This window comes from Schistocerca gregaria, chromosome 6 (genome assembly GCF_023897955.1).
Source record: "Schistocerca gregaria isolate iqSchGreg1 chromosome 6, iqSchGreg1.2, whole genome shotgun sequence".
Classification (NCBI taxonomy): Eukaryota; Metazoa; Arthropoda; class Insecta; order Orthoptera; family Acrididae; genus Schistocerca; species Schistocerca gregaria.
The window spans coordinates 339,349,323-339,363,722 of record NC_064925.1 but is presented as its reverse complement, the minus strand read 5'-3'; the positions used below and the strand labels follow the sequence as shown (position 1 = coordinate 339,363,722).

At 37.3% G+C, this 14,400-nt stretch overlaps 1 protein-coding gene across 2 annotated transcripts in view; it reads right to left on the bottom strand.

Annotated features, from left to right (window-relative positions):
• Positions 1–14,400, bottom strand: part of LOC126278597 (sodium-coupled monocarboxylate transporter 1-like) — a 228,106-nt gene that overhangs the window by 34,184 nt on the left and 179,522 nt on the right. For both annotated transcript variants that reach the window (XM_049978819.1, XM_049978818.1), the window contains exon 13: positions 5,650–5,834. In XM_049978819.1, the coding sequence (XP_049834776.1) occupies positions 5,650–5,834 (185 nt within the window). The remainder of the gene's footprint in view (positions 1–5,649; positions 5,835–14,400) is intronic.

Sequence of the window (14,400 nt, the reverse complement as noted above, 5' to 3'; positions counted from 1 at the left end):
CCATGGTCATTCAGAATTATTCCTGTTTCATCTTTCATTTGTTTTATTGTTGTTAGATCCTTAGAAGCTTTATCTCTTGATTTGCCTATCCATATCAGTTGTCTCATATCCTGATTTTTCTGTAGTTGTTCGTATGCCTCCCTTACTGATTCAGCTTTAGCTTTAGCCATATCTCGTTTTGCCTCCTTCTTTGCACATTTGTATGCTTGCCCATCCTCAGCACTTCCGGACATTTCCCACTTCCTCTTAGCGTCTTTCTTTTCCTTCACAATGGTGGGTACCGGGGAAATAAATACTCAGGGTGGATCAAACTAGCAAGCCTCCACCCCTCTAACAAGGGAAGGGGGTTGGCAGCAGGAAGGGCATCCAGTTGTAAAAACATTGCAAAACAAGAGGAATTATCTATCACTGTAGATCACCAGGGATCAATTCTGTAGTGTCTCAGGGAGATGATAATTACTCAGCTGATGTCTCACACTAGATTTTGTAAGAATCACTATGTTTATAGGAAGCAATAAATTAAAAAGGAAGTTAAACTAAATCCTTTATTGATATAAAACTGGCTAATGAATGACTTGAAGTGGGGCAACCACGATTTATGAATACACTTTTTGTTGACTTCTCAGTTGTAATACAACATCTGACAAAGTTCGATGAATGAAGTCAGAAAGGTCAATTGGGCAACACTGGTGACTCACAACACTGCACCTGCATAGCAGCCAGTGTTGATAACCTGCCCCCAACATAGTTAAGTTCAGCACTGTGTGTGTTCCGTGTTAGACCTGTTGGACAAAGTGCTTGTTTGGCTTGTTGATTCAGAACTGAGAACAGGACAATGACCGAGCAAAAGATCAATTTAAAGTTTTGTTTTAAGCTTGGCAAGACACTGAAAGGAATGCATGCAATGCTGGTATGTGTTTATGGGGATCAAGCACTGTCTATGAAGTGGGTGTATGAGTGGTTAGCCTGTTATCAAGGAGGCTGGGAAAGTGTTTCTGACAATCTCCATAGTGTACAACAGGTGACTGCTACCAGTGGCAAAAACATTGAGAAAGTGAGGACATTAATCATGAATGGCCATTGATTAACTGTGCACATGATAGTGAATGAACTGCAGATGAATGTGAATCTGTGTGACAAATCCTTACCCAGGAGTTAGGGAAGAGGAAAACGTGTTGTTGTCTAGTGCCACATCACTCGACTGACAATCAGAAGCAGACACATTTAGAGGCTTCACAGGATTTTATTGAAATGGTAGATGTGACACACAATTGCTTGAACTGTATTATCACTAAGGACAAAACCTGGTGTCTCCAGTATGACCCTAAAACAATCATTCTTAATATTCAAGACATTATCCACAAGGACTTTCTTCCTGAGGAAATGACGTCGAATGCTGCACAATATGTTAAAATTTTGACCTGTTTCATGCGATTTTCATGCAGGGTATGACCCCAGTACTCACAACAAGGTTCCTGGTTATTTGTTCATGAAAAAGTTCACCCCCACACAGCCAATATCATCAAACAGTTCCTGGCAAAAAGGGGGTGGTGCAACTTTAACACCGCCATACTTACCGCTTCTCAATCCTTCAGACTTCTTCCTATTCCCTTAGCTCAAATTCGTTTGATAGGAAAGAGATTTGATGATATTCCTGACATAAAATGAAATGTGACACAGCTTTTGAGCAGCATCACAAAGGAAGATTCGAGCAAAGTTTCCACGACATGTATCGCAGAGCTCAGCAGTGCATGGTTATGGGAGGTGACTATTTCAAAGAACAGTAAGGTAACTTTAGTTCATAGTTCATCTATGTGAATGTCACAGGACTATTCACTGAACTTTATTGTCAGAGTTTGTAAATACATCTGTTGATATCTGAGAGCAAATTTGACATTATTGTTCTAGCAGTTCCTACCTTCAAGCTGCAGGTCACTGTTCAATAAATAATGCAGAAAATTTTTTTTTCTTGGCCACTTTCTGTTGAAAAGTGTGGAACTTTTGTGGGACATTCCTGCTTCATCCTCCATAGTTTCATGAAGTTCTGATAGGTGGCGGTGCTATATGTAGCCTTTAAAATGGAGAACTGTCATTGAATTTCTTTTGGCAGAAAACAAGAACTTCACAGATATTCATAGGCGCTTGCAGAAAGTCTACAGAGACCTGGCAGTGACAAAAGCATGGTTAGTAATTGGGCGAGGTGTTTGTCATCATCATAATAAGGTCACATAAACTTCTCTGATCTTCCACATGCTAGCCAGCCACACGCAGCTGTGACTTCTGCAATGTTGGAATGTGTGGGCACTCTCATTCAAATTGCTCAACAGATCACAATCAAACATCTCACTTCACAACTGGACTTCTCTGCTCGTAGGGCTGACACACTTGTCCATTAGATGGGGTCCTCAAATGTGTGTGCCTGCTGGGTTCCATGCAGCATAGTGGAAGACCATAAAGAACCAATGAAGGGCCACTTGTGCAGAATTGCTTGCACATTATGAGGCTGATCATGACAATTTTTTGTTGAACATTGTCACAGATGATGAAACACGATTTCTTTACTTAGAACTGGAAACAACATGGCAATCCACGGAGTGGCACCACACCAACTCTTCTCTGAAGAAGAAGTTCGAAGTCACACCCTTAGCCAGTAAAGTTGTGGTTGCAAGCTTCTGGCACTCTGATGTCCTCCATCACGGTGCAATGATCAGCTCTGAACTGTATTGTACTACCCTCAGGAAACTGAAGAAATGATTTCAGTGTGTTCATCACCACTAAAATGCAAATGAACTTCTCCTTCATGACAATGCAAGGCCTCACACAAGTCTGTGCATCTGAGACGAACTCAAAATTTCATTGGACTGTTTAGTCTCATGCACCATACAAACCCAAATTTTGCATCTTCCAAGTTCCATCTGTTTGGTCTAATGAGGGATGTACGTGGATGATGAGGAAGTTAATGATGCAGCAAGACAGTGCTTCTGAAATTGACCAGTGGAGTGGTACTATGCAGGTATACAGGACCCCCGAATAAGGTGGTGTAAGGCCGTTGTGTTGAATGGAGATAATGTTAAAAATAGGAATTTGTAGCCAAAAGAGTGGGAGAATTATATGGTGTGTTGAAATCTAAAATAAAACCAACTTGCTTTCAGGAGAAAAGTGTTATGTTGCTTATTGTATGCTCCATGTAAGTTGGTGCAAAAGGTGGAATGGCAGAAAAGTGCTAGTAATTCCAAATTATTAATTGTTCCAAACAAATCAGTTACACCTCACTTAGCATTTAGAACTTTCTGCACTTATTAAAACTTTGTTTGCCTATAATCATGTTCAGTTAGGAAGCCAAGTTTGGAAATACTATGGTCCTTCTTTGTAGACAGGTACAGTAGGATTTCAGAAAGCTGCAAGAGTTGGAAGTTGGACATATATTCAGAAATCGATTAGCGGAAAACTGGAAAATAAGAGAATCAAGTTGTCTGAAATGTGTTATACAAAAAGGCTGAAAACTAAGAGGACTAATAAGATAAGAAATGAGATGGGTATCCACAGAACTGGTGAGAAATGAAACATATGTGAAACACTGATTGGAAGAAGGGTGAGGTTTATAGAATATATGTCAGTACATCAGTGAATACCTTCCATCAGAGAAGTCAGCATGAATGGTAACAGGTTTGTTTGACCACAGAAGACTATTATTCAGATTTTGAGAGAACTGAACTGGCAGACTCTTTATGTGTGTGTGTGTCTCGTCATAAGTTAGTTTAAGTTAGGTTAAGTAGTGTGTAAGCTTAGGGACCGCTGACCTCAGCAGTTTGGTCACATAAGACCTTACCTTACCAGCTATAAATGAGAACCCTAGGAATATACTACAACCCCTTCATATCACTCCCATAGGAATTGTGAGGATAAGATTAGATTAATTACAGCATGCACAAGGCAGTTAAACAATCATTTTTCCTATGCTCCATATGTAATTTGGAGGAGCAAAAGCCTGAAAAAAATGATACAGTGAGACTTATTCGCTGTCATGCACTTCACAGTGGTTTGCAGAGTACAGACATAGATCTAGATGTGGATGTACCGTATTTACTCGAATCTAAGCCACACTCAAATGTAAGCCGCACCTGAAAAATGAGACTCGAAATTCAAGGGGAGAGAAAAGTTTTAGGCCGTACCTCCAAATTGAAACAAAGTTGGTCCATTGTAATATGAGGCACAATTTAGGTTGAATGAATGACGATACAGCTACAGTAGTTTGGTTCGAGTCGTAAGCTTAGCAGTTAAGCTTTACCAGGTAGTCATTGCTATGTGTCAGGCGCTCCGTCTGTATTTATATGGGTACCATTCCTTTTTCACGTGCTTCGTCTGGTTTGAACTGATTGCATATTTTTCTTTGATCTAATAAGTGCCGTTCTCTTTGTTATAGGTGTTTACGTCACTCTTAACTGAAAACTCATTACTGTACTGTGTCATGCATTGTCGCGGCATGGCTCGCTTTTGTGCACGCTACTGCAGCTTACGATAAAAAAAATGTAAAAAAAAAGAATGAGAGGAATTTTCTCATAACCTAAACAATGGCAAGAAACCGCTATTTGTTATTACTTACACTGCTGCTTTCTTTGATAATGATAAACAAGAACCAAATAATAGACTGCGTATGATAGAAGATGTTCTGAATGAGAGTTTAGCGAAAATTTTTCTCTGTTTGAAAATCTTTGCAGGCATCTCTTCAGTACACTACATTCTACACAGAAATTAGAGTCATCTTAGATTTAAAAATCTAGTAAATTGCTGTGCTTCATTTCTGACTGTATCACTATTAGGCATAAGAATAATACGATTATAAACATGACATGATATGTATATTCTTCCACGTTTGCTGTTGTCTCACTCTAGTTTCGTAGTTTATTAGGCAGACAGGATTTAAATGAGATAGCAGCAAACATGAAACAATACATGGCAAAATATTTATATTCGTATTATTCTTATGATGAAGAGAATACTGCATGTGATTCAAAATTCATGAAAGTTCCTATTACAACCACCTCTTCTCACAGGTAGGAAAAAATTCAGAATGTAGAGTTGGCCATATTGACAAACATCGCAAACAGTCTTGTCAGTTGGATTTTCATAGTACATTGGAATGCTGCTAGATTCGGAGATGAACAATACAGAATTTGTATTTACTTAACTGGGAAATGTATGAAAATGCAGTGGTCAAAACTCAGGGCAGAGAAAAAAGCTCATCTTCCACTACAAAAAAAATTATTTACTGACACAGAGGTTTTGGCACCATTATTTATATTTGTGCCTGCAAAGCATTCTTGTGTAGCGCTACATATATTTGACGGCAGAAGTTAGTTGTAGCGGCACCTACCAACCTTTTTCAGAACTTCCGCTTGCTTTGCACTCTATTCTAAGCCGCAGGCAGATGTTTTGGATTACAAAAACCGGAAAAAGGTATTCGAGTAAATACAGTTGATGAGAGAGTCGTAAAGGGCAAAAATTATAGGGGAAAGCTGAGATTGGACCATGTGCCATGTATGGTTCCACACATTGTTTGGAGAATAAGAGCACGTGTCACAGTAGAGGAAATCCAGGGGGACTATATCGTACCGCTGAGAAGTACAAAGAAAAAGGAGTCGGCCTCACCTGGTGCAAAAATCACTGGATACAGCTACAGTGCCATTCTGTGAGTGGTCAAATTCGTAGAGGCAGCCATTAGTGCTCAGCGGCTTGGTGGCAAAGCCAATGTTTCCACGAGCTTGGTGTAGCTGCGCACCAATCACCAACCAGCCCATCATTCCCATGCCAGTCATGCTACCCACAATGGCACTCTGTGGAAAAACAGCAAGTGTATTAGAGACAGATTACACCTACAACTCTTCAGGCACGCATACTAGAAAGAGAAAACTCATGGGAGACACAACTAAATGATTGGATATGGAGGGAAGAATATATATAAACACTAAGTATTGTTTAGGAACATCTTTGACAGCAAAAACAGCCTTAATTCTGCTGTTTATCAAGAGATAGCTCATGGATGGTGGTTGACAGTGTTATTACAACATTTTCCTAGAATAAACAAATCAAATTCAATAGAGATACTGTAGAACTTAATGCACTCTTCATTGTTTTTAGTTACAGGTCACAAAGGCTTTACAACAATAATTTAATAAACTGACAATGGCTGTTTCATAGTGGGGGTCAACAAACCGATTTTTGATAGTTCAAGTAGTCTGAAAGGGGACACCAACAGCTCACAAGATGCAACCTAGTATCTATACCATAAAGTGAACATTATGAAATATCATGAATAACTCTAAGCCACAAGCATGATAAAATGGAAGTTACAGTTTGATTGTGTCTGGATGAAAACAGCATGCAGCGTTTTGTCTCTTTGCAGTCAATGCATACTTGACATTCGATGCAGCTAGAGAGCAGTGACCTCCCTTTATATGGGCCAAAAGGTGTGGGAGATTGCAACCAAAGCAACACCAGACCACAACCATAATTTGAGAGAACAATGACCTTTGAAAAAGCACTTTGACATAAAGATTGTAACCAAAGGGCAAATAGCAAAGTTTGTAGAGAAGAATCAAACTTACTTTCTTGTATAATTATATCAATTGGAACTAGCTACAAGTGCCTTGCTTTGTATTATAAATTAATTGTCAGATGAGCATAGGATGGGAACTAATGAGTGAGTAGAGACTTCTGAGTGTCGTGACAGAACTGAGCTACTGAAACTGCAAACTGAAGGGCATTTAGAATATGTGCAGCAAAAAAACAACACTAGTCAGGTGAGAAGAAGAACCTTAAATCCTCCGGTTGTGAAACACAAAACAATCTGTGTGCCAGGTGACAGTCATTGCCATGAAATTTCTGCAATGTAGATGAGAACATGTAGTTTCAAGGCATCTGGTTTCTTAAAGCCAGGGGCTCCATTGAGTGAAATAACGGACCTAACATCATCAACTGACGTAGCTAGTTTGAATAAAGACGATTCCTCAATGTTAATAGGAGGATCAAACGACGTCTATAGAAACAAGACATACAAGGTTATTACAGAAATGAGGAAATGTTTAAATAATTTAACCCACACATATGTACTCATTCTGAACATCCCACATCGTCATGATTTACCACCCTGGTCATGTGTGAACCGCGAAATTGATGTTGCAAACGAGTTTATCGCTGAAATATGCACTAACTTTAAGAATGTCGGTATTGTAGATATAAACAGATTGGAGTGAAGGTTCCATACGGTCCATTGACTCCATTTAAATCCGCCAGGAAAGAAATTACTAGCCGAAAAAATATGTACTCGCATTTCGAAGAAGAGTGAAGAAAAAAGTGTAAGCGACAAACAAACGGAGATTAAGAAGTGCTTTAGATGAGTTACAAGCTGTGCCATTGGCCAAATACAAATTTCCAAGTGGTTTAAACCAATTAGGCAAGAAACAAACAATTAAGTCATCAGCCAAATGAAAATTACGAAATAGTTTAAACCGAAGGGGACAGATATGGATGTAACAAAACTTATACAAGCTCCAGAAGTTAACTCATCTGCTGATTGCCACAAGCAAACAGAAGCCACACACAAGAAAGATACTGGAATTTTTTTAGGGTAAGTGCTGTATTAGAAATGCCATTAGATAAAGAATCAGAAACCATTTCAACTAAAGTTACTTAATACCCAAATTTTGCTATACTACACCATAACGTTCAGTCACTCACAAATAAAATTTCCATGTTGGAAGCACTACTCCAGTATGCACTAACTGTAGACATAATCTGCATTACTGAACATTGGCTATGGAATGACCAAGTAAAATTAACCTCAATCTCAGGATATAGATTAGCAAGTCATTTTAGCCAAGAGTTTTCCAAACATGGTGGCTCTGCTATCTTTGTGAAAGAACGAATAAAGTTCTGTGATGTCAGTAAAAGTTATATGACAATTGAAAGAGACTTTGAACTTTCCACTAGAGGTTCTGCTGAACAGGATCAGTACAATAAATATGAAGATAGTGCTTTGTGGCGATTTCAATATTGATTTTTCAAAAGACAGCAGAACCAGAGATGCTTTGATAAATATGACCAACACATTCAATATGATCCCCACAATACACTGCCCAATAAGATTAACAGAATGCACAAATTCCATTATTGAACAAATATTCATTTCAGAAACAAACTACAGATTTACAAGCAGACTACTCAGCATGGGTTATAGTGATCATAAGGCATAGCTGATGTGTATAGAAATGTCAACAAGTAGTAGCAGATCCGAAAAAGTAGTTCAATATAGAACCTTTTCTGAAGATAATGTTAGAATTTTTAATCTCTTACTGGTGAAGGAAAACTGGGAAAGCATTGCCACTCAGAACAATGTTGATAGCATGTAAATGAGTTTTCAGAGTATCTTTCTTCACTATTTTAATGTAGCATTTCCAAAAGAAGTAAAACCAGTAAAACCTAACAATAATAAGCTATGGGTAATTAAAGGCATAAAAATTTCCAGTGATAGAAACAGATTTCAGCTGTACTGTTGTAAGAAATATAGAGTAACCAAAGAATTCGCAGATTATCCAAAAGCCTATGGTAGAGTAGGCAAAGAGGCAAAAATTATGTGGAATGACAATTTGATAAGAAACTCATCTAACAAAATGAGATCCATATGGAGAGTTGTAAAGAAAGAAACTTTTAGTTCAGTGCCAAAGAAAAAGAATGTATCATTAGCACTAGAAGGCTCGAAAGCCACATATTCAAATTCAGTTGTGGAAAAATTCAATGAATATTTCACCTCACTAGCTGAAAACCTCATTCAAGTACACTGTCAAGAACCAGTCCAAGTTTCTTCAGCAAGTCAGTGATCTCGACTGCTTCTATGTATGTGTATGAAACAAACCCCAATGAAATTACAGTTAAAATTAAACCATTAAGCAATTAAATGTCAAGTGGTCTTGATGAAGTACGTGATTTCATATTAAAAGCATGTGCTCACCACATAGCAAACCCTTAACAAAAATTTTCAACCTCTCTTTAAAAAATGATGTATTTCCAGATATTTTAAAATAAAAGTTTCACCACTGGTAAAAAAAAAGGTTCTTCTGAAAAAATATCAAACTACCGACCTGTGTCACAGTTAAGTTCCTTCTAAAAAATTCTAAAATAACTCTTCTATGACAGGCTTTTAAGTTGCATACATAAACATGCACCTCTTACAATACAACAACATGGTTTTGGAAAGTCTAAATCTACATGGACATCAATTTTCAAATTCTTAGACTGCATTTTAAAATCCCTTGATCAACATAAATTAGCTGCAGGTATTTTTCTAGATCCATCAAAAGCCTTCAAAGTCCTGGACCATAACATTTTGCTTGAAAAATTAGAAAGACGGGGAGTAAGAGGTGTAGCTGGTTGGTTGGTTGATTTAAAGATTAAAGGGACCAAACATCAAAGGTCATCGGTCCCTTGTTTCATAAAAACACAGAGCATATTGAAACTATCCACTAGTCAGGCTAAGCACTAAAATAAAAATTCCAGGGGAAGAAAAGCCCCAAGGTCAGTGGTAAGAAAACATGGAAAACTGAGCACAGCAACAAAAACAAGATGTAGAAGAAAGGCAGAAGGAATGAAAACTGTACAGCAGAGGACTGTGGCTGGCTGATCATGGAAATAATAGGATGAGGCAGCCACTCTGCAACATGTTAAAACTTCCATTCTAAAAGATTAGGGTGGAGTCGAATTACAACACAAAACTAAGTAAAATATGCAGCACAAAAGAGGGTGGCGCAATAAAATTAGAGGGACCTATAAAAGCCGCTTGCTCGAATAAAACTTAAAACATGATCTGCCATAGAGACATTGTCACCTAAAAGAGATGATAAATCACCCAGGAGATTAAAAGTTCACCTGAGGGTGGTTAAAAGAGGACATTCCAACAATATATGGGCCACCGTCATGTTTGCACCACAGTGACAGTGAAGGGGATCCTAAGAGGTGTAGCACATAGCTGTTTGTGTTTATACCTAAAAAACTGCAGGCAGAAAGTATCACTTCAGTATGAATTCAACAAAATGAATAAAACAAGAAACAACTTCTTTCCTTCTAGGAAATTACCAATAAAAATATGGTGCACCACAGGGCTCAATCTAAGGTCCACTACTCTTTCCAATTTATGTGGACGACTTAGTTGAATATATGAGTCCCACAAAAACTATCCTGTTTGTCGATGACACCAGCATAATGCTCACTGGATCCAGTCCAGAAACTTCGTCCACAACAGAAAGTTCTATGAAAAGACTTTCTGAGTGGTTCACCAAAAAACAAACTCATAAATACTGAAAAAACTGTGTGTGTCAATTTTCATTTAATTCCTCCAATTAATCAAATGTCTATTCAAGCCCAATTAAAAAATGATCCCCTAGAAAATGTAAGTGTCACAAAAGTTTTGGGTCTATGGGTTCAGCAAGACTTTTATATACTGAGCTTGGTGTTCTAAATGTTCCAAATTTATTCATTTATGAAACTATTTTGTTCACTAGGGACTACCTCCTGAAAACAGGCAAACTGCTACAGAACAAAAATGTACACAACTATAGTACCAGAGGAAAATCAAATATACATCAAAAATATCACAGAACAATCTCCTACCAGAGGAGCATAATTAACATTGGTGTAATACTACTCAATAAGATACTAGAGGAAATAAAAAATGCTACTCATCCAATGTTCAAAGCTAAACTAAAGGCATTTCTAATAAAGCTCTGTTTCTATTCTGTCAGAGAATTTCTGAATACGTAACAAAATTAATTTTAATAAGTACCTAATTTTAATTTGCCTAATATTTTGCTAATACTATGTATTATTGTAACTTATATTTGACCTGTCCAATATCAATTGTACAATTTGTGCTGTATGATAAAACTGGACCAATATAAAATCAATCAAAAAGATCCTTCATTTGCCAAGCTGCACTGGAATAACAAGGACACATTTTTGACATAGTTTTTGTGGTCAATGGGTTGGTATCTTGTAAACTGTGTACATGTGTTCAGACTTAGCAATTGTTAGTTGATGAGAAAACTGTTTTGACGTCAATTACCTATGTACTTTCCAGCTGTGTTGATAAACCATGTATTCAAAGCTGTTTTTGTTCTTAATGTTCTATTCCTGCATTTCATTATTTTTGGCAAAAGAGAAATATTAATAATGAGAAAGGACATCAGTCTATGTGTACAGGGGTTGGACAAAAATATGGAAACACCGTGAGACATGCATGCTTGAACATGAATGCAAATGCTAGCCAAACCTGTATGTTGCACTGTTGTATTTGGTTATGGATGGCACCTGTGCAATTTTCTCAATATGAAGCAAGTATCAGTCAATTTCAGAATAGTGTTCTGTGGAGTTTTGAGTGAATTATATCAGAGTTAAATGAATGGAATGTGGGTAATGATTGGTGCTATTATGGGTGGATGCTTCTGTAACCAAGATAGCTGAAGTTTTGTGTGTTTGACGAGGTACTGTATTGAAGTTTTATAGTGTATACAGGAAAAGTATAAACATATCATCCACTAGGTCAAAACATGTATGTTGAATTATTGTGACAGTTGGTCATTGAAGAGAAGTGTGACTAAATATAAAGGGACGATAGCTGCAAAAGTCACTGCAGAACTGACTGTCACACTGACAAACCATGTCAGTAACACAACAACATGGAGGGAACTCTATAAGCTGGGAACTCTAGGGTGAGATGCAATAATACAACACATCAGTGATGTAAATCCCTGTAACAGGGAAATGTGCAAATGAAGCTGTAAAATGTGAACCATGGAGCAATGGAAGAAAGCCATTTGGTCAGATGAGTCTCATTTCACATTGTTTCCAACTTCTGTCTGAGTTTACATTCAGAGAATGAAATTTGGTGGGGGTTTAGTGATGATTTGGGCAGCCATATTGTGGTATTCTATAGGCTGTATGCTTACTCTGCAAGGTTGCATTACTGCCAAGAACTATGTGGCAGTTTTGTTGATCATGTCCATCCCACTGTGCAATATTTGTTTCCTAATGGTGTTGCTGTGTTCCAAGATGATTAGCCTCTGTTCACACAGTTCGCATTGTCCAGGAGCATGAGGATGAATTGTCGCATATCTCCTGGCTACCACGGTCACCCAATCTCAGTGTTATAGAGCTTTGGTGGTTTACTTTGGAAGTGTATGATTGCTATCCACCTTCATTATCGTTACCATAACTTGCCACTATTTTGCAGGAAGAAGAGAATAAGATTTCCTTGAAAACCACACAGGACCTTTATTTATCCATTCCAAGGTGACTGAAAGCTGTTTTCAATTAGAAGGGATTTCCTACACGGTCTTGGGCATGGAACTGTGTTGTGCTTTTGGTTTCCAAATTTTTGTCCATCCCCTGCATACTGTATAGCAATTGTTACAATACCAAGGTTTTCATTTTCAATGTAAGTCTGTACAGGATGTCCTAGAACTAACACCATGTATGATTATGACAACACTTCTGTGTTTTGTTTTCTGACAAATTAATTCTGTAACCCATTACTAAATGGAAATATGTCATATCAATTAGTTTCTTCATTTATAAAATCACCTATAGTAGGAATCACACTTACTGGACTCAGATAATTAATTGTAGATGGTAGGATTTCAGCCTAAGTTGTGATCTATCTATAGTTCTGAAAATTAGTTCTTGTATTTCATTGTTTTAGTTATTTTCATAGGTATTGGGGTTTCATGAGAAATACTGAGTTGAATATGCTGATACTTAACAAAATTTAATGGTAATCCATCTGCTGATGTTTTCAAATATTTCATTAGTTTTGTGTGGCATTCAGCTTCCATATGCATCCCAGGGCTTAGGTGCATTTAATCTACTTCCATAGATTAACTTCCTAGAACAACAGCTACCAAAGTGGTCAATGTCTATGTTACAGAATTCATTATAGTTTGCATTATCATCAGCTTTCAAGTCAGGATTTTGCAAATACTTTTTTGCTTCGTCGTTTCCTTTTTCATTAATTACAACTGTAGTATTCCAATGCCTGCTCTGCTGCCCCTTTCTTTGAAGGTAATTTGTTCTTTCTGTGATGTATTCAACCGCAATGATTGAATTTAGATCTTTTCTGCATTATAGTTCTTTATCTTTTTCTTGTGTCTTTGTCTCTCACTGGCACAAGATTGATGGATGCCCCCTCCTGTCACCATCCCATTACACCCTGAGATGGAATATGTGTACCTCAACTATCTACATGTAGTGTTGTTCATGTGAATGTTTTCTAAATGTTTGTGACTCATGTAACTGAGGTTGTACTTCTACATGGATACTCTACAGATCACATTTAAGTGCCTTCAGTATCAGCCTGGTACTCACCTACTGGGATGTGGGAAACAGTGTAAAAACCACATTCAGGCTGATCAGCACACCAACCCTTGTCGTTAATCCACTATGCACATTCGATCAGGAGCCAGTGCAGCTCCCACTTCTGGAAGTGGCACTTGAACACACGTGCTTACTGGGTGGGTCTTTTCAGTAATACACTTATAATATTTATTTCAGATGATTATCATCATTTCAGAAGGTATCCCAGTGGTGATCCTGTTACTAATATTTCCAAGTATTGTGAATTCCTCATCACAGTAGTTGGGCAGGTAATAACAAAAATTACAATAAATGCAATATAAATTATTCATCCATTAACTTTCTTCCCAGTGTGACTTCATATGTTAGATAAATTATATTGTTGTTAATGGCACTAAATGCAGTAACTAAGCAGGATGCATAATGATTGATCACGGAAACTGACTTGGGTTAAAATATATGACAACAGAAGCAAAAACTTATGTTTGCAAATTAGTCATTGTGTGATCAATGCAAACATGTGGTTACGAGCTGCCACTGGCTTTCATATGAAATATTGTCCTAGTTAGTTCAAATGTGTTTGAAATGTATACCTGTCAGTTACATCATCATCTAATTGGACTCAAATTTTACTCATTGTCTACCTCAACAAGAAATACAATACTACATCAGCACAGTACATGTTATAATCTACTATATGCTAATACCTGTGTAAATCTTGTTTGCTTTGCGATCCACAGGTTGTAAGTATATGATTATGAGATCTGGACATCATGCTCTGTAATTTTACTAGTATTTTGAAGTATAATAACAAACATTTTAATAGATATTGAAATGAAACTTTTATAAAATAATTAGTGTATTGTGAACTGTATGTAATAAAAACCTTAAGTACTGTGGAAGTCATAAATGGGTGAAAATTAACTTTTATCTTACATACTGAATTACATGTAATTTTTATTTTAAGTACCCTGTGTATCCACACTATTTAGAATTAAAGGT